General features: G+C 42.4%; 1 protein-coding gene across 1 annotated transcript in view; it reads right to left on the bottom strand.

Moving 5' to 3' along the window:
* birc6 (baculoviral IAP repeat containing 6) overlaps positions 1-19979 on the bottom strand; it is a 78120-nt gene that overhangs the window by 46013 nt on the left and 12128 nt on the right. Inside the window, 45 exon segments of the mRNA XM_043262819.1 lie at positions 79-358; positions 502-702; positions 809-1003; positions 1085-1181; positions 1383-1558; positions 2203-2768; positions 2862-2989; positions 3083-3213; positions 3424-3534; positions 3991-4117; positions 4240-4397; positions 4756-4872; positions 4954-5113; positions 5636-5769; positions 6221-6391; positions 6474-6657; positions 7281-7496; positions 7622-7753; positions 7868-7998; positions 8399-8536; positions 9089-9225; positions 9326-9545; positions 9663-10009; positions 10134-10342; positions 10474-10688; positions 11227-11326; positions 11586-11888; positions 11979-12166; positions 12429-12575; positions 12669-12802; positions 13543-13690; positions 13898-13995; positions 14144-14275; positions 14364-14525; positions 14828-14961; positions 15208-15374; positions 15523-15654; positions 15741-15872; positions 15963-16123; positions 16226-16451; positions 16714-16863; positions 17614-19107; positions 19218-19276; positions 19383-19552; positions 19637-19859. Of these exon segments, the coding sequence (XP_043118754.1) occupies positions 79-358; positions 502-702; positions 809-1003; positions 1085-1181; positions 1383-1558; positions 2203-2768; positions 2862-2989; positions 3083-3213; positions 3424-3534; positions 3991-4117; positions 4240-4397; positions 4756-4872; positions 4954-5113; positions 5636-5769; positions 6221-6391; positions 6474-6657; positions 7281-7496; positions 7622-7753; positions 7868-7998; positions 8399-8536; positions 9089-9225; positions 9326-9545; positions 9663-10009; positions 10134-10342; positions 10474-10688; positions 11227-11326; positions 11586-11888; positions 11979-12166; positions 12429-12575; positions 12669-12802; positions 13543-13690; positions 13898-13995; positions 14144-14275; positions 14364-14525; positions 14828-14961; positions 15208-15374; positions 15523-15654; positions 15741-15872; positions 15963-16123; positions 16226-16451; positions 16714-16863; positions 17614-19107; positions 19218-19276; positions 19383-19552; positions 19637-19859 (9141 nt within the window).

Here is a 19979-nt window from a genome sequence, read left to right as displayed (position 1 = left end):
AAGGAACATACAGAGGCTTAAAAAAGGAAACAAAACAACTACGATTACTTTAGATTTTACTGATGATTTCTTCAATACCTGGTTTTAGAGACCTGGTCCTCAGATGGCAGGAAAGGATTGTTTACAGTGGCAGAAGAAGTGTTCCCAAAAGCAGTCAGGCCCAATAGCTTAATCTGTGAGAGGCCCAGTGTGCTAGCATCCCGGGGCCGGTGCAGCCTCAAACACACGGCAGACGCCACCTCTGCCTTGACCAGCTGAAATTTAATGTACGTGAGACCACTAGTGATGACTGGGGTCGACAGGGGAAGCATGTTTACACCATCTGCGCTGATCTCCACTGACACTGAGGATGGGCAGGCTGGGAAAGAAAGAGAAGAATAATACTTTTTAACAGACTTTAAGATGGTTTTTTTTTAACAAGTAAGCACTTTCATATTTATGCCAAATATACTGCTGCATCAAGTGTGGACCAATAACATTGCATTGCGTGTGCACACTTACTAGCAAGAGATGCCAGGTGAGGCTGTATGTGAATCTCCTTTAGTAGAACGGCAGCAGGCAGGTGGATTGTGAGATCGCACCAGGCCTCTTCAGGAAGGAATATGTAGGACCAAGCGGCAGAACGAGCCCGTCGATGTGGAGGTGTGGCCTGCAGCAGCACTTCTGCTGGCTGTGCTGTGGGACTGCTGGAGGTGATGGTGCCTGCAAGGGAACAGCATAAACTATGAATGTAAACATAATCGTTAATACTTAAACAGACGATTATGTGAAAAGACAGGGCTTATGACTGAAAGCACGCCTGGTTTACCAAGAGGGGCAAAGTTGTGCAATCCTTCTGCATTGTCTGGTTCTGAGGTAAGCACTCGTGCTTTCAAGCTGCCATCTGCTGCTTTACCAGGTCCAGAGTCCAGAAACTTCATGATAGTGGACACCATGCTGCGTGCAGTGTTCACGATAGCACGTGTGCTGGTGACCATGTTGTTACAGATAAGCTGCACACCACCTGAAAGTGCAAAGAGAGTCAGAACACACAGACCAGCTCGACAGAGTTTTATCTTTTTAGGAAGTGTTAGTGTTGGCATACCCATGTCATGGAAGGCTTTTAAAGCCTCACTGGTGTCAAGCACTCTCAAAATAAACCAAAGCAAAGGCTCAGAGAGCTGACATGTTGATAGGGATCCCTTGAGGAAAAAAATAATAATAATAAAACCACTCAACATGGATAAGATAATCTTTGTGATAATCTGATGATAATCTTTATATATTGCACGCCTGTCCTCTAGAATGTGAAAATATTTAAGTTTATATAACCAGTCCAAAGCATACTAGAATAGACCATTAATAGTTTTGTGCTCTCTCTGTTTCTCTGTGATGAGTCTTACCTGTCGGCCCATATACCCACAGGCCATGTAGGTGAGAATGGGCTGCAGCATGACTTGGACAGATGTGGCTCTTTTACTCAAAGTGGTTAGGATGGTGAAGAGGCCATCGCCCACCGAGATTGCATCCAACCCACCATGAAAGTTCTCATGTTTAGTTAGGTGGAGCCCACTAGCACCTAGGAAGAGGGGCAAAAATGCATTCAAATATGTTGGCACTGGAAGCATTGTGGGCAGCACGATGTCCTGAGTTCGAATCACAGAAAAAAATAAACCTTGACAATAGTCTTTGAGAATGCCTAAATATACATTTAAGTCCAAAACCTAATAAACGTAAACAATTATGTCTAAAATCAACTAGGGAATTCACAAGCCTCTCTATAGAGGCCTTTACAGGCAACTAGTGGTTACACCATGAAATTGCACATTTTTTCTTTTTTTTGCTCACACTAAGAGGTGCTGCTAACCTGCATTAAAAAATTGGATTTTAAAGGCCTAGTGTCTATTTTCATCTGAAATACTGCAGAAATTGATTTTTGTTTTACCATTTTACCAAACTGATCCCAACAATCACACAAATATTAATTAGTGCCATAAAATTGTCCCAAACAACAAAAGAAAAAAAACAAAATCAATGAACAAAAATATATTAGATTTTTTTTTCTTCAGTTAAATCAGTCACATGTCTGCTCTCTATTGATAGCAAAGACATGCGTGTGACTCCTAAACGAGAAGCGCACTTAAGCGATTTTTTTGATTGCAATATATAATATATTATAACATTTTACTTGCATTTTATTAATTTTTAAATACATTTCCATACCAATTATCATGGCCATGGCGCTGCTGTTGCATTGCCCCAGTGCCGACAAGATCTGGCTCATAATCTGCTGATTGGCCAAAACTAGGTCTGCCACACCCGCAGCTGGTCCCTGGTGCTGCGCTGTGCCTGCCGCCCCACATTCTTTGCTTCCACACACTTTTTCTTCATCCGACACACTGTCAGTGGCTCCACCAGCTGGAGGCAGCCTTCCACTGAACTCCCGATCTCCTGACAGCGGCAGCATTACCAAAGCATTAACCAGCTTCAAAAGGTCAAACATCAGCTGGTCTCGTGTGGTCTCTCCACACACAGCCTTAGCATCTCCTGGCCGGATGATATTGGCGAACAGGCCCCCGAAACAGGCACGAGCGCCCACAGAGCTGTCAGAACCGCTGCGTGAGACCACCTTGTCTGAACAAGTGATGTAGTGATGAACCAGAAAGGTGATTGATTCGATCACAGCCAAGATGGTGGTCACAGAAACCACCTCAAAGTTCTGCTCCAGGGTAAACTCCAAAAGCTTCACCTGTGCATCTAATGGACCCTGACCAGACTGGAATGGACCCCTGGAAGCAAATAAAAAAAAAATAAAAAGATTTAAAACACAGATGTTTAACAAGCACCAGTTTAATTATATAAATGTTGAATTAATCATCTACCTCTCTGTAGACAGGATATGCAACAGTTTAAGCAGAAATTCGCTGAACATCTGTGGACATGTGGAGGACAGGTGCACCTGCAACCTGGTTAAAAATTCCTGCAAGGCTTGCGTTGCAGTGGGGCCGACCTGGAATGAGAAATGGAGAAGAGTACGTGAGGCATTTTCCAAATATATCATCATGAAACCAGTCACGTGTTTACTCTTCATTAAGCTCAATACCTGTGAGCTGTGCTGGCTGGTTCCGTGAGGGTTTCCCCCAGACAGGAAGCGCACAAGCACGTGCACAAGTGTGGGGTCAGACACCATCTGCTGGGCTGTGCTCTCCTGCACTCCCATCCCACTGCTAGAGGCTGCAGATGCAAAACATTATCACTGAGTTAATCCGAAAGTGTGTCACCAGACTGTTTGCTTCTATAATAAGTGTTGTGGAGGGAAACAACACCGATCTGCTGAGCTGGTGGGATTCCCGAAGAGAAAACCCACATGTATAGAAACGCAGGTCTCCCCTTGGGAACACCCACACATCACAGAAACAAAGCCAGGCTCGTTTAGATACTCACCACTAGCAGGCATATTGGTCATGAGGGTGAGACTATGCAGGACAAGACACCATGTCCTCAGAGAAGTGTTGGGGTACCAGGCCAGCACTGACAGGAAACTGCTGATGGAGGCTGAGAGACAAGAATAAGGCATTAAAAACCCACATTGAACTTAAGGGTTGATCTGATTTTATGCATTTATTTCTTTAGTTAATATTTGTAAAATATGTTCTCTTTTATAGCATATTTCATTGCATATTGTGCTTTTGCACGGTTTTCTTTGTACGCATATAATCAAAATATGAGACTGCTCACCTCAATAAACATGTTTACATGTACAAGTTTTCATCAGTAAGAATAAATCTAATCTAAACTGGTCTGTTTATGCGACTCCTAAACACTGATGTACGATTTACATATTCGTTTTCAAACAGAATGTAAGGTTTCAAACATAAATGTGTAGTAACATAAAACCAATTGTTCTATTTAAGATCCTGTAGAAACTCTGCCATCCATCATCAAAGCTGCTCAAAAAAACACATTATTATCCTCAGATTAAAGTGTTCTTTCATTTGTTTAGTGTCACACCTTGGTTAAGGGGGATTGTGGGCACTCTGCTAGCGTTAAACAGGAAGATGTCTGAGCCGCTCTCCTCTGAACCTCCAGAGCAGGAACTCAAACTCAGAGTCAACCACAGCTGCAGCAAAGACTCCAACTAAACAAACAAAGAGTGTTAATGTGTAACTTCTAATAGCGTTTCATAAAACATCATTCAAAAAGTTTGATATTAGGGCAAACTCAGTGAATGAAAGTGACAAAACCAGACTTCGCCTGTACCTGAACATGATGCACTTGCAATAAAGAGAAGAGTTTGTTGAAGCAGGTGCTTAACATGGGGATGGAAGAGGGTTGTACCATCAGACTGCTGCTGGGGGGAGAGCTGTGGAAACCCCCACGCAAAAGAGAGTCGTCTGTCCCATTTGCAGACTGGGCCACTGAAACAGAACAGGAGAAAAGATAATGAGGAGAAAAGATGATACTAATCAAATCATTTCTAAAAAAACAACAACACAGGGTTCCCAGTCATATTTGCTTTTACTAATTATTTGCAATTACCAGAAAAGAAAATTTGATTTAAAAAAAGAAAAATCTGAAAGCTCACAATTATCAATTTCTGCACTCTGAAACTAAAAAGGTATGCTCGTTATACACTATTTAATATTTTACTAATAAACTGACAACTTTTACAATGCTGGACATAACACAAATACTAAACAATAAATACAACATCCTTGATATTGTCAGATTTTCCTTTACCGTAGGAACCCTGCACACATGCTTTTGTGTGTGTACCAGATGGAGATGTGGACGTCAGCGCCTGCAATATTGCATCTGCCTCTAGTGTTGCCATCATCTTCAGCATGAGTTCTGCCTGCTGTTCTAATCCCACCTCCAGTCGAGCATCCAGTGCTGGGATCAAAATGAAGGTACATTAGCACCTATTTTTTATTTTTTATACTTTTGATTTTATTGATTTATTTCACTTCTCACCCTGAGACACAGACACTGAGAGGTTCTGAGATCCAGGCTTCTCTGTCGTGGCAGCGGCAGGGGGTTTGGACACTGGTATGCCCACACCCCCTGTGTAGGGGTTATAACTGTAAGAACCGTAGTCAGCACCCCAGTAATCGTACCAGGTACTGCTGATTGGCTGCAAGGGAGAACATATAAAAGAGGAAAAAAACAACAACAAAAACAACCTCAGATACTTGTCTCTGAGAAAAAAATGAAAAATACTTTACTGGAAAAGGGGTTAAATCATTGGCTTTGTGTAAATAATACAATCAACTTTTAACTACTCATCCTTGATTACATAATACATGCAATATAGGGGTGAAACAGTTAATTGTATAGTTCACTTCCCACGGTTCTTGATACAAGTTTACACCATCTAAAAGTGCTTTCAATAACAATTATGGTTATTTTCTACGTCGCCAAATCACTGTGCTTCAAGACATTTCACAACGTAAATGTCTGTAAACAGTGTGCTGTATTTTACAGGAATTTTTGAATACAAGGGCTTTTAGAATTGGTTGTATATGGAAGTCAGTAAGTTAACATTCTCTAGCAATTTGAAAAAAGTAGTGTCCACAGAACCATGAGAAATTTTAACCATTACACCCCAAATGCTGTAAGACAAAAAAAGGAAAGATAAAGAGAACAAGGTCCATACCTTAAAAACCTTGGCGGCGAGTGGATCTTTTTCCAAATCAATATCTAAAGGATCAATATCAACATCCATCAAGTCTTGTAGCAAGTCAAAGTCAATGTCTTTATCTTTTTCCAAAGATGACAGTGGAGGAGCACCTTTGGGCAACGAAAAGACGTTTAATATTGCAAGAGCAGCGTACCAAGAGAAGCAACTACACAGACAGCCTTCTTCAGGACGTCCGGCCGTCAAACTCCTCTTAGAAAGACAGGGTGCCAGAACAGTGGATAGCTGACCCATTCTGAATGAGTTGTGCCATGAACTTAAACCAATAATAAAATCACCAGCAGCTATAAAGTTTGAACGTATTTAGAGTCACAATCATCTGCACTGTTCCAACCTCCTGCCCACTGCATTGTACCACTATTACATATTATTTAAAAAAAAAAAGCAAACACAAAAAAATACACATGCAGCTCATCTAAGAGAGAGGAAAACAGACAAATAAACATCAGAACCAAAAGAAAGGTGAGGGTCCGTGTGAGGTGACGTGCTATTCGGACGGGGTTACCAACGCACTTTGGAACACAGAGGATGTCCCGGGTGTACCTGCGATGATATCAGGTCCCAGAGGCTCATCGATGGTCTCCACCAGTGGGATGGGGGTTGGCTGGGGGAGTGAGTCATCGGAATCCACCACTACAGAGGAAGAGGCGGCCCCGGCCTCATCAGCCCCGGCCCCCTCCATCCCATCCACACACCCTGGAGACAACAGCTCTCCTGCAATCAGATTATATATCAAGCATGTATAAAACCAGTGGACCGCTGACAACATCTTTTCAAGTCTAAAACACACACATACCTGCAAGGATGTCCTGCAGCATGCAGGTGAGTGAGTACTGAGCCCAGGCTCCTCCCCATGAGATGTCCCCACGGTTAAAGTCCGTTCCCACAAGTAACAACAGTAACCTCTCCAGCTGCTGTTCTGAAACCACCTCACACAGGTGGATTGTGGGTCGTGTTGCATTTGCTATTCTGGCCAATACCTGAGCAGGTGGATGAGATTTCAAACATTTAAGATAAATATGGTCTATAACACCTTTTTGTCCAAAGCTCTGAAATCAGGAAAACTTTTTTTATAATACTTAATACTTGGATAAGCAAATATGCATTAACTGATCAAAAGTGACAGAGAAAAGAAAAAAAAAATTAATGACGTTTTTAACTTTCCATTCATCCTAGAAAATCTCAAGCGACACAATGGTTTTTAACAAGGATAATAATAATAATGGCGATTCTTCTAAAATCTAGAACAATATTAGAACATTAGACATTAGAGGTGTGGTAATTAGAATGAATTGCATAACAGAATGATTTCTAAAACATCATGTGATAATGAAGACTGATGTAATGGCTGCTGCCATCACAAATAATTTAACATTTAAAAAGAAAACAGCTCATTTAAATTGTAATATTTCATAATATTGCTCTTTTAGTGTATTTTTGATCAAATAAATGCATTCTTGGTAAGCACAGGAGACAACTATGATTTTTTTTACAGTAATAGACACCCAAATTCTGAATGATGCTGCATTCAAAAAAAATAAATAAAAAATTAATACATCAACAGCTTTTAAAACGCTTTGTTTTCTGAAAAAGTATGTTGCACCTTGCAGACGAACAGCAGCAGGTCTGCATGACAGGTAAAGTCCATAGAGAGGAGGAAGAGAGCTAGCTTCTGGACGACGCAGATGCAGCGCTCATGAGACAGTGTGAAGGGCAGGAGCTCCACCTCAGGGGTCTCTTTAGCCACTGATGTCTCTGAATCCAAGGTGGAGCGTGGCCATTCGGCTGTCCTCCTCAAACGGATCAGATCTTTAAAGTGCTGGGGGGAAAAAAAAAGATCCACAGGGTTAATGTTCTAATGTATTCAAAGGCTACTTTTTCACCGAATGTTGTTCCACACCCATTCATAAGAGACAGGACGTTAACAAAAGTTTGGTTGCTCACCTTGGATGTGGCTTGTTTGAGTTTGGCCTGTTCTACCAGAAGCTTGTAGGAGGAGCCTTTGTTACTCTGAATTTTCTCTTTCTCGATTTGTTCTACTAAAGCCTTCTGTTTGGCTTTCAATAAATTCAACTGCTGCAGTGAAAGGAAAATTGATCAACACCCACTCTATAATAAGTATACGTAATAAGGAGAAGATTTCAAGTACATAAATTACAAGCACAGGATGTTTGTGCGAGACACATGTACCTGTTTATGGTGGACTAGCTGTTTGCGAATCTTGCGTGAATATAGACGATCTAAACTGCTGTTGTTGCCTTTGGCGGATCTGCTTGTGTTCTGAGACTGCAGACTGTTGTTTATGAAACTCCACTGGTTCCCTGGTATAATTGGAAAGAGAATACACATTGAGGTTTTTTTTTTTTTTATGTTTATTTGAAATAAATGTATATATTTTTATTCAGCAGGAGCACATTAAATCTAATCAAAAGTGGCAGTAAAGTTTTACAACAGATATATACGATTCATGGAGCTTCAAAATAATGGCCACTATCCACCATCATCCACCTGGAAGCGCCAGGATGAATTTATTTAAAAATTCATATAAAGTCATATAGTAAAATTATGGGGTAATACATTTTTTTGTATTTTTGTAAACTATTTCTTTAATATTGTTGAATGTTACTGTTGCTGTTTTTGGTGAGCTTAACTAACTTTAGAAACACTGAATAAACATTAGATCACAAGAAAGCTTGTGACCAAGCTTAAGAATTGTGTCACCTGTAAAGGATCTTTCTCTATCTTTAGACCCTAGAGGTTTCTTAGCTGCAGTGGCTTCATCTTCCACACTGGCCACATAGTCAAGTAGCCTAGAGACGAGCATGACCACCCAGCTGATCATGGGGATATCCAACACACCTATAAACACAAACAAAATCGTAACATAACCAAATTTATAAGCAAGTTGAAATTCTGGTCATATTTTTAAGATGACATAACATTTTAACAACCAAACCACGTTAATCTTAACTACTATTGATTTTGTATTTAATCATATATAAGTATCCATTCTTCTAACAGTGGTTCAAGACAATGTGATGCTGTTCCTTCAAGAGTCACTCACAACTTATCTGTTCATAAAGCCTATGAGAAATCAGTCGATGGATTCCACAACACTTCAATCATGTCATTCTTATTACGCGAGGGTGCTTTTTTTAGGATTTTGTACCCAAGTAAAGTCCCTGAGAACCCGACACATTGCACTTGTGGAGACTCCAGAAAGGAAATCATATTCAAAAAATAAGGAGTTTTTGACTTTCAGCCTTCATGGACAATTACATATCACATATATGATTAAATACAAAATCAACAGCAGTTATTAAGATTGATGTGGTTTGGGATTTGTAATAATTCGGAACAAAGTGTAAACACATTAGCATGTATTGCATACACTCATTCTCAAACACACACCTTCTGTCCTGCGTGGCTGTGCTGCACTAGTCTGTTGCAGAGGAGATAACAGTGTGTCCAGAAGGTTCAACAAACCCTCCAGAACCCCACTGTTACTCAAAGATCTTTGGCCAATGCAGGACAGCAACATAAACACCCTGAGGACATGAAAAAACAGGCATAAGGAGGTCTGAGTATTCTTAGTAATAGTTCAGATAATTTTATAAAACCTCTTCCAGAGTGTCTTTATTGTGTTACCTGTCCTGAGGGAAGATGAGAAGCTGCTCAGAATTGTAAAGCTCCTGCAGGACGTTGGACAGGAACTGGCCCCACCACCTCTCGCCTCCACACAGCTGCACCAACAGCAGACCAGCATGCAGACGGATCTTAGGAGTCCCGCTGATGCATAGTTGCTTGAAGAGCTCCTCACACGCCTGGGCGTGAAACGTGTTCTGCAACACTGAGGGCACAGAGTGACCTAAGCGAGAAAGAGAGGGGGGGACATTCATTATGATAATTGAAAAAGGCAATTTGGTCAATTTAAAAGTATTGACACCACAAGTGAGGTGGTGTTAGGAACAGCTGCCCCCATCACCATTACAGCAGTGCAGCAGGCTGAGCAGTGTGTCCAGTAGGTAACGGATAATAGTGCGGAGCTGCTCTGTAGAAGAGTTCTGGACCAGCTCTCTGGTGTCGTAGTTTTCAGGTAGGTGTTTCCGGGTGGCTCCTAGTGACACACGCAACCTCTGGACAGCGTGGTGTGCAAGGTTGAGCTGAAGCTGGAGCTGAATGCAGTCTTGGTAGGCAGAGAAAACACGGGAATCCTCTTCAACCGCTTTATCAGGTTTGCGCAGGAAGTACTGTGCGTTATTAGCGCTGTTAAGAGGTGGCAGGTCGATGTTTTGAAGTAACGTCTCAAGTCGGTGACAGGCCAGATTATACCTATAAGACATTAGCATATACAATTAATATTATACAAAAAAAACTTGCTGCTCACAAAATTTTGAATGGTAATGTCAGTGGCAGCTTATTTAAAATATTGAACACCAACTGCAGCCTCACTGACCTGCACTGAATGTCTTCCTGCAGGGCCACCATCATTGACAAATGCTGATCCAGATCTGGCTGACTGGCAGCTTCACTCTCTCCCCTCAGAGGGTCATGCATCAGCTTCAGTTCACTTTCCCATGGTAGGATATAGGTGTGACCATAATAGAAACCCAATGGAATTTTAGCCCGGGCATTAGTACTGCCGTATCGACCAATCACAGTGATCTGAGGGATGGGTACAGAGTGAGTAAGAGTGATGTCTCTATATAAAAATAATATTCTCTGCACTGAAGTTTATAGAAAGCAGACTGCTATGAACCCTGTGCATATCTGATTATGCCAAAAAGTGTATAAACCTTCATGAATCTGCAGACGGGAGGAGGCAGCAAGTCGTGTAGAATCAGCGAGTGTGTGCTGATATCTGTGGCGACCACGAGTCGCCTTCCATCCACCTCCTCCCCAAGAGTCCAAATGTCAATGGAAAGGGAGGCCAAGTCAGCACACGTAGGGATCAGTGCATCCGTCAGCAACACCGGCCGGCCGAAATCTAGAGTCACAAACCGCCTTGCACCTACAAAGAGAGTTTCAATCATTACATCAAAGATCATACAATCAAAACATGTCAGCATGTCAAAGCAAAACAACAATTAAACAGATTTAAAACCAGGAAGCCAGGTCTCATTCGGTGGCCATAGCAGACTTCGAATGGGCCTCGAGATTACTGAAAATATTTTAAAATGAGACAAAATTTGCAAAACAAAACCAAGGCATTAATTATAATTCATTTTCTTGACAAATCTGGATATATGAGAAAGCCAAGTGTGATTTTTAAACTTGGAAAAGTCATCTTTATTAACAGTAAATCATCTTTATTAATTTTTGGCATTTTTGCCTTTATTATAAAGGAAATATGTATGCATGTATTTATTTATATATGTATGTGTGTATATATGTATATGTATATGTATATATACATACACATTTTTTTTAAATTGTAAGTAAACTAGGCTTTTATAGTATTATAAATAATTTAAAATCATTCCTTTGCTGGGTCTTTCGGTGGAGCAGGCTTGAGAACCACTGCTTTAGGGTAAGGGCTAGTAAAGTACCTGAATGCATTCGTTCAATTATTATGGACTGATGTGGTGGAGGCTGTAGAAAGTGAGAGGCTTGTGAGATTGCCAATGCCAGGCCACTTCCTATGGGGTTCTGCAATGACCACACACACACATGCGCATTAGTTGAAAGCATCCACAAGTTCAACTAGAGAAGGTAAATAAACAATGCACATTCCCTTCCAGGAAAAAAATACATATTTTATGCTACCTTACCTATTAGCTTCTGGTATTATGCACATATTTGCCACAAAATCTATTTTGGAGCATATTTGATAACAGAAAATAAAACACTACCAAATAATACCTATTTAAACAGTGTAAACATAAGCCGAAGGAGGTTTTAAACTTACTGGTTTGGCTTTCTGTGTGTTTTTATTCTGTGCTGAAAGGTTCACAGGTGGAGGATCAATGACGGATCCCGGGAAGAGCTGAGCCAGTTCAACACTAATAGCCGCAGACACTGCCTCATTCGGTGGAGTGAGAGGAGGCGTCATGAACAGTGGTGTAGTTTTCGGAGTGGGTGGGATGACATCAGAGGGATGGATGAAGAAGCCTGGGGCAGAGGACGGGTTGGATGGCACTGAGTTGACAACGCCTGATGCTGCAGTGGCTGCTGAGGTGGTCTGGTGAAGTTTGGCCTCCAGCTTCGCCTTCTGTTTCATAAGACAACCAATTACATACAGTCAAAGTACTGAATTAAGACATCTAAAATAAAAAGAATAAAGAATGTATTCAAGTCTGACCTGCTGCTGGAGTTTTAAAAGCTGTTGCTGCTTCTCTTGAAGAACTTGGAGCTGCTGTTCGGCAGACACCATTGCATGAGACAGGGACTGAAGTGCCACCTGTGCAGCTGAGCTAAGGGCCGTGGACGCCTCGCCGACGGTCCCAGCAGACAGCCCTGTCACTGTGGGCGTCACGCCAAAGGTGCTCACTGTAGAGGAACGTAATGTAAGGGAAACAGGAACAGATTTTAGCACTAAAGTTGAAGTCACCTTTACTGGTGTGCAGCGAAATTCTGCGTGCAAAAACCAGTCATATAATTAGAAATCAGATTGGTTTTTGCTGATTTTGACAACTGACTTTTTGCCTGTGCTGTGACCACACCTTAAATATGAGGTCCACGATGACACGGCTGGTGGTAAAAAAAAAAAACCAAGATGCGAAAGAGAGGAAAAGGAAAGTAGGATATGTACCGGTGAACATACTTGCATCATCCCTCTCCACCCTGGTGCCATCGCTGGTGGAGACGCAAGTAAAGTGCAGAGGTTCGACCTCCAGCAGGCCGGTCAGAGCAGTAAAACTGCCCTCTGCCGCCCCACTGCTGTTCACCTTTCCATTACCTGACATTAGATACAAAAGCCATAACATTTTTGTCTTCCCTATTTTGTTATACATGGATGATTATAAGCGCATGAGGGAATGCACTGGCACACCTGAGAGAATATCGGACAAGTCGATCTCATCCGACTGGACCCCAATGCTGCTGCTGAAGGCATTCTTACAGGAAGACCCGCTCACCTCCAGGTCAAACAGTACTGGGTCAAATGGAGACCCATACAGACCATATCTGAATAGAGAGGTTCATAATACAAATAATTTGATTTCATTGAAATGACCACTCGTTAGTGACCGTTTCCATGGGCCACGATATGTAGGGATCTATGTACACATCGAAATGATATAAAAACTGTTTTGTGTCTTAAGACATTAATGTATTGTCACGAGCCGCAGGGTTTAATTTGGGTTTGTCTGTGTATGTTTTTTTTACTCTCAAAGACTGTGTGCTATAGGCAATATGACCTAAATAAATTGTTGCAAAATTATTTTCATATTTATTGCAATAACGATACCAGTGACAACAAATTGTAATCTAGCATTGGATGAGTAACACTCTTTTAGAGCACATTTGGACTTTGAACCCTGGCTAACAAGCAGATAGTCAGTGAGCTTGTGCAGCGCTGTTTCAATGGGTTACATGCAACTGCTCTGTGTGTTAGAAAACATAACGGTCTGCAGTTTACTAATAATTTGAGGCCTTTTTGCGAATTCAGTCATGAACCAGCAAAAGCCACACTTCCTCTTCTCATTGGAGACATGAGATGCAGTGCTAAATGGTCTTTTGCTGTTGGTGCTTGTAATGCTTTTAAGTTTTTTTCTGACAATTTTTTAAATGCTTTTACATTGCAGACATTTTTGCTGCATTAGCGCGTGTCTATATTTAATAATCTTGGACGTCCTTGGGGTAAGCAGATAAACATAAGATTTTAATTTTGGGGTGAACAATCCCTTTAAGTATATGACACTGACCTGGTCTGCAACAGCGCCTCAAGTGGAGTCAAGCGGTCCTGCAGCTGCCGAGAGACAGCAGTGAGCAGAGAAGCGCAAGCAGTACTGCAGCCGGCAAGGTCCTCATCTTTCACATAATTTAACAGGACAAAGTACCAGAAGACAGATCCTGAAAGACAGTAGCACAAGTTTTTTTTTACATTTTAAATTAGATAGGTGCATATTTATTTCTGCAAAATTAAAAACCTTTGAATCTTAGTATTGCTTAAAAAAAAAATCTCTTACAATTTTGGAATGAAAAGAGTTTTATCACTATATTAAAAGGCACTATATATTTTCAATTAAAAAAAAAAAAAAAATTAAAAATAAAAATTACCTCCTGTGGCAGCAGCAGGCAAATAAGGCATATTATCCAAAAGAGCTTTAAACAGAGCCTGGCCAAAACCCTGCTGACCAGGGTCTCCTTTACCGGTACTGAAATGTCAGAGACATTTATCCATTAAGTTTAATGAACAAGACATCACTGTATCAGCATATGTTAACTAGACAGTAGAGTTCATTAGTTCTGCAATTTGACTATAAGACTGAAGATCAGAAAAATATAGTGAGGTGGCAAACTCACCTAATACAAAGTGCAAGAAAGCGAGAGCATTTATGAGCTATACTGCGTCCAGCCTCAAAGAAACATGCCCTGATGATTTCTGTCAGCCGTCTCCTAGTTTTAGTCAAAAGCCCCTCCTTCCCCTCTCTCAAACTAAAGGGTGAGGGATTGGACAATTCATTAAAAGAGGCAAAAATTAAAACTGAGAGACTAAAAATACTAGCTCACTGTGACACCTCACCTGCAGGGTCCGTTGGAGTAAACCCCTGCCAACCAGCAGAGGATGTCCAAAGTGAGACTCTGACAGTGCTCTGAGCTCTGCCCGTCTTCTCCACGCTTACACAAACCTCTTAGCAGCTTTTCATGGAGCTCAGGAAACTGAAGCATTGCACAGCGTTGCACTCTGGGAAATAAAAGACATTTAGTCAAGGGACTGGATACTGTATTCTTTAAAAAGCCTCACTGAAACAGGGCAGTTCTGTTCTTAATGTGCAAACTAATACAAGCATACACTACCGTTCAAACACATATATAAATAAATAAATTGAGCCTTCACAGTAATTATATAATAAAATATTTTAAAATACATCACAATATTACAGTTTTACTGTATTTTTGATTAAACGGCTTTGAGCAGAACATTTTTTAACTTTCCAACTCCAAACGTATGAATGCTAGTGTATAGTAAAGACTTGTATCTCTTACCGTTCTTTGGGTACAGATGTTTTCTTAAATCTCCTAATTGTGACAGACACTTCCTGAAGCAAGTCACATCCCCTCAGGTTATCAGGCTTTTTAGGGGTAGACTGAGGATCTGCTTTAGACGTTGAAGCCTTTTCCTGAAAATAAGAATTGGAGCTGCAGTGTTGGCCTTTAAATTGTGTGCAAAAAACACAAATCAAAATGAAGAGATTTTCTTGTACGAAACAATGCAGCTATACACCCACTAGAGGGCTCTGTATAGCAGTTCAATCCAACCTCTCCCCCAAACCAGCATTCATAGCCATGACATCAGGCTTGATTGAGCACAAAGGATTACACACTTCAGTTTAAAGCAGCCATTCAAGCCAGTGTTTTTACTGTACCTTGGTGGCCTGAGCCCTCTGCAGCAGAGATGAAAGCGAGTGAGCTTTACTACTTTGAGGTTTGGCTGAGGGCATCCGCACCACTGGCCTCAAGTTCTCATCCAGACCCTTATCATTCACTGCCTTAATGTGCACCAAGAATGAACGGTACTTTCCCCCTGCCATGCCTAAGAATAGAACGAAAGGAATATTTGTGTTGCAAATTCACGGCAGTTAAACACTGCATGCAGCTCTGTATAGTTTTAGATTTGTCACACTGCTGAATTGGGTGGAAGTGGTTGCTATAAATGGCTTCTGATGAATGTTCGGCCGAACCTTTAAGGAGTTTGGGACTTGTAAGGCTCAGCATCCCTGCGTGTCCAGACAGATCCAGTCCGCTGGACAACCACACCGGCCCGCACAAGATATCATCTTTGTGCTCCTGCAGGAACGGACACAGCCTGGAGCCTGAGACAGACAGAGATGTATTAACAATGCTGACAGACGTTAGCATAACAGGTGGACGTTTTTAAGTGGTAAGGCGGCTTAATCACCTGGCGACTCCTCGATGTCCATGAACTGGATGTCCTCTGAGAAATCATGCAAATGCGGTTGTCCGTTTTTCTCTCCATTTGAGTGCAATACATGAGACAATGGGAAAACAATCTGCCTGTCCACTGCTGTCTCTGCAGCACAAAGTTTTACACAACAAAATATTCATTTAGAAAATATCGCCTACGGAATCTACTGTATCTTTCAGGTTTAGAGTGACTTACCATTCACTTTGCCCAGGCCTGGTGCTTTGTTCTTCAGCAGTGTGACCTGGATTTGTGGGATGTTGGTAATACTGCTGTTTAGCACAAACTTGAAGTCCACATGTCCAACCATGCAGGCTTTGGGTAAGACCAGCTCGAACACGTGCTCGTCCCAGCTGGAGCTAAGAGAGGGGGTATGTTACACATCACAATCCAATTCTGAGATGTCTACAGAATCATTTTTATTTAAAATTAAATATTTCTATTTGTTTGTGAATGCACACCTGTCGCTCTGTAGCTTCCAAGTGCGTGTGTGTTGTGCGGCATCGCCATGGTGCTGCTGGTGAAGGTGTTGCGGATGCCGCCTTTGTTGCTGTTCCTGCTGTACCTCCACCCAGCAAGGGGGCACTGTTGCGGAGAAGCGTGGCGTCAGCGTTTCAAAACGTGTGAGTTCCACCAGAGATGAAAGTGTCTCTACGGTCAATGGCTGGTCCACTAGGAGGTCAACTCCTGCCAAAAGACACACAGCTATAATGAACGTTTCCATGGGCAAACCATCATTTTACTGCTAGAGTCATTTACACAGAGACAGAAATACAACATCAGAGGACACAAACAAAGAACAGTGGAAAATTTCACTGGAAGCAGTGAATCAGTTATACCACAGTATACCACAATAAAAATCAACAGGACAAATTGATCAAGGTGGATTTCTGATGTGAGGTAGCTGAAGGATATAAACAACATTAATGTGCTTCCATTTATTACTCACCTGTGATACCTGGGCTTGAAGGATTTGATGTGGGTTTTGCTCCATCCAGTAGTTGCTCTGCTCTATTAGACAGGGGGCCGTCGACAAAAATGTCGGCATCATCGATATCATCACACACACCTCCAATTTGAAGGAAATGAAGCTCTCCACCTTCATACAAGGGAAAAAAACCTTATTATGTGACTAAGTGCTCAAGATTAAGAAGTATACCATGAAAAACAAATAACTGCATATAGCATTTGTACTACAAGTAAAAATATCTAAAGTACTACGCTAGCCAAGTTAATTAACTATAATATTCTGAATATTTTAGATATTAGTTAAAATCTTTCAATGCAAGTTGGAGATTCTTTGGCCTATTTTATCACCCATATTAAGGAAAGTACGCACATAATACATAGCGAGTATGAGCAATCCTCTCAACCTAACAGCAAGTATATCTTATAGTAACAGTAATTTTAGTATGAAACTACTTTGTTAATACAGTGAAGAGAAAACCAAAAGTGAAATGCAAAGACAGAATTCTCCTAATTCTTCTTGAGCAGCAAATCAGCATATTAGAATAATTTATGAATAATCATGTGACACTGAAAAATGGAGTAACGGCTGTTGAAAAATACATATTATAAAACCGGTACATTTGACAAACAATTCAATTAACACTTGACTCGCCAAGGTCAATGCTCATGAATGTAAGCAACACTGTTTGAGAGTTTTAGCCCTGTTTGAGAGTCGGCTGAGCTCACTATGGTTAATGAGAACCTTATTGGTTACCATGGCAATGAAGGATGTGTGGGAAGCAATCTAAACTGAAAGAAACAGCGAACCTCCACACCTCATATGCCCTTGTTGGTGAACAAGACATGAAGAAGACCAACATAAAGCATCTGGGTTCCTTACCTTTTGTGCAGGCACACAGCCGGTCAGTGCCTGAACAGTAGGTAACAGAGACGAAGGGGTCCACCTCTTCTGTTCCCTCTTTCTTTGGTGGCTCCACCTTGGCCATCACCTCAAGGGTGGACAAGTCTAGAATCATGATGTAACCTGCCTGTGTAGTCACCACCAGGTGTCCAAGTCCAGCCACCTCTCCTCTCTTTTCCTTCCCAATGGCGGTCCCCATGCTTGGGCCCGCTGTCACTGCGGATGCAACCGTCCCTGTGCCATTTTTGAGCCCTGATGGTGTAGACTCCTCTGAAGTTTCCTCTCCGTCATCTTCTCTGCCATCCAGCACATCTGGCGGCAGGAGTAGTAAAGACGTGACGGCATCTCGTGAGTCACGAATCTGCTGGACCTTCACTGGTTCCTCCTCCAGGGTCACAATACGGGTGGAATAATTCAATTTGTAGAGCGCAAGGTATCCACCACCACCACTGCCACCTAGAGGTCTGGAAGTATGGGGCTGTTGCTGGTCATGAGGGGGCAGGATAAGAGGGGTCTGTGGAGGAGAGGTGCCAGAGTGGGCGTCATGGCCATTGGCCAGTGTCTGTCCTTTGCGATGGCCACAGAGAGCAGAGTGCAGACGGTTGAGGGTGTTTAACACCTCCACCTGATTGATAGCGCTAAGGGACTCTACGGAGCATGGCTGAAGACCAACTAACAAGTGTAAACCATCACTGCAGGGCGTGATAGAATCAACGTACAGGTTCTCTTCCTCCAATGCTTTCGGCAACCGCAAGCACTGCACCAACGAACCCGGCCGCGGAGCCAGAGAGCTCCACTTTTCCCCATCCAAAGGTCCGAGCCCAGCCGCTGCATCCGCAAACTGCTGGATGTACGTGATGGGAGGGTCCTGTAGCAGCAGCTGCTCGTGAGAGTCAAACTCCATCTCAATAATCTGCGGGACAGTGAAACCCTCCTCATGAAGCCCTTTGCTCATCAGGTTGTTCATCTGGGTGAACACTTTCCCTGAAGACTTCTCATCTGCTTCCTTGATGCTGTACAGGAGTAGTACAGGCATAGTCCTATGCACAGGGGCGGCTGGTGGTAGGTTTGGGGAGCCCAGGTCTGTAGGAGGATTACAGGACTCGATTTCCATGGGACCCTGGTCTGGTGCAAGCCCCTCAGGTGCAGCAGTCCTTACTGGGCTATCCATGGAGCGCCGAGACGGAGGGGGACCTAGTGGAGAACTAGCTGCAGACCGGTAGCTTAGCAGTCCTCCGGCCAGCAGGCAGGGGAAGGGAATGTTGTGGTGCTCCGCCGGCCTCTCCTTAGCCTTGTCGGCTTTTGGGGGGCCCAGTGAGTGGGGAGGATTGGCCCCCAGCTCTTCCAGGTCTTTAACTGTGTCCTCTAGCACACTGGCCACCACCTCCCACTGCAACTTCTCAGGCTGCTGTAGGACACTGAGAGCTGTGACTCCCAAACTCACCTCCATTGTCTCTTTCTGACCCAGTGGGCCTACACAAATGGAAAGCAGAAAAACAATAGGGTTTATGGTGACAAACTGCTTGCAGATATGTTGAATAAACGTTGCTAATACATGAAAATCAAAGTTTAAGCATTTTTACCTGTGACCGACTCTGATCTGGAATGCTCTTCACTGTCTGAGTCCTCTATCTGGTCATCACTAGGCACAAAAACACAGGTCTCGTTCAATAAACACATCAACAGAGTAAGACATCAAAAAAAAAAAATAAACAAAAAATTTAGGTGTGTATATGTGGGTTTAGAACCTGTCTCCCTCTAGTTTGGGTAAGTCAGAGCAGCAGGTGGCCTCTTCTAGCCAGGAGAGCGTGGGTCTTCGTGATTCTGTACCCGTTAAATTCTGCTGCTCACTGCCGGACAGAATCAGCTGCCTCAGGATGGCTGGGTCATATGGGTTCACCTCAAACTTTAAATGCACCTGCACAAAAAAAAGGTGGAGGTTTAGGTGTACTGTGTCATTCTAGTCTACTTTATAAATGAAGATAAGAGATGAACACCACACCTTCATAAGCTTTGAAACATCCCAGATGCAAATCTTTCCCCTTTTGGTTGCCGTAGCAAGGAAATGAGGACAGCTTCCAAACCCATAGCACACGATTTTATCCGAACCATCTGCACTAGGAAACTGAGCTGGGCTGGTGGCCAAAGTGACAGATAGCGGAACGTTTTGGGTGTGCTCTCCTTTCACAAATGGGCAGTTGGGTGAATGACGCTCATGCTCTGACCTAAAAAGGTATAAAAAGGTATTACTAGGATGGTCAACGGAAGGAGTTTCCTCAGTTCTTGGGTTTTGTTGTGGCTCATGTTTGAGTGAGTGACATTGTGGTTGTGTTTTAGTGGGGTGC

This window comes from Puntigrus tetrazona, chromosome 17 (assembly GCF_018831695.1).
Source record: "Puntigrus tetrazona isolate hp1 chromosome 17, ASM1883169v1, whole genome shotgun sequence".
Classification (NCBI taxonomy): Eukaryota; Metazoa; Chordata; class Actinopteri; order Cypriniformes; family Cyprinidae; genus Puntigrus; species Puntigrus tetrazona.
Note: the sequence above shows the minus strand (reverse complement) of the source record. Positions and strands in the feature narration are given on the sequence as shown.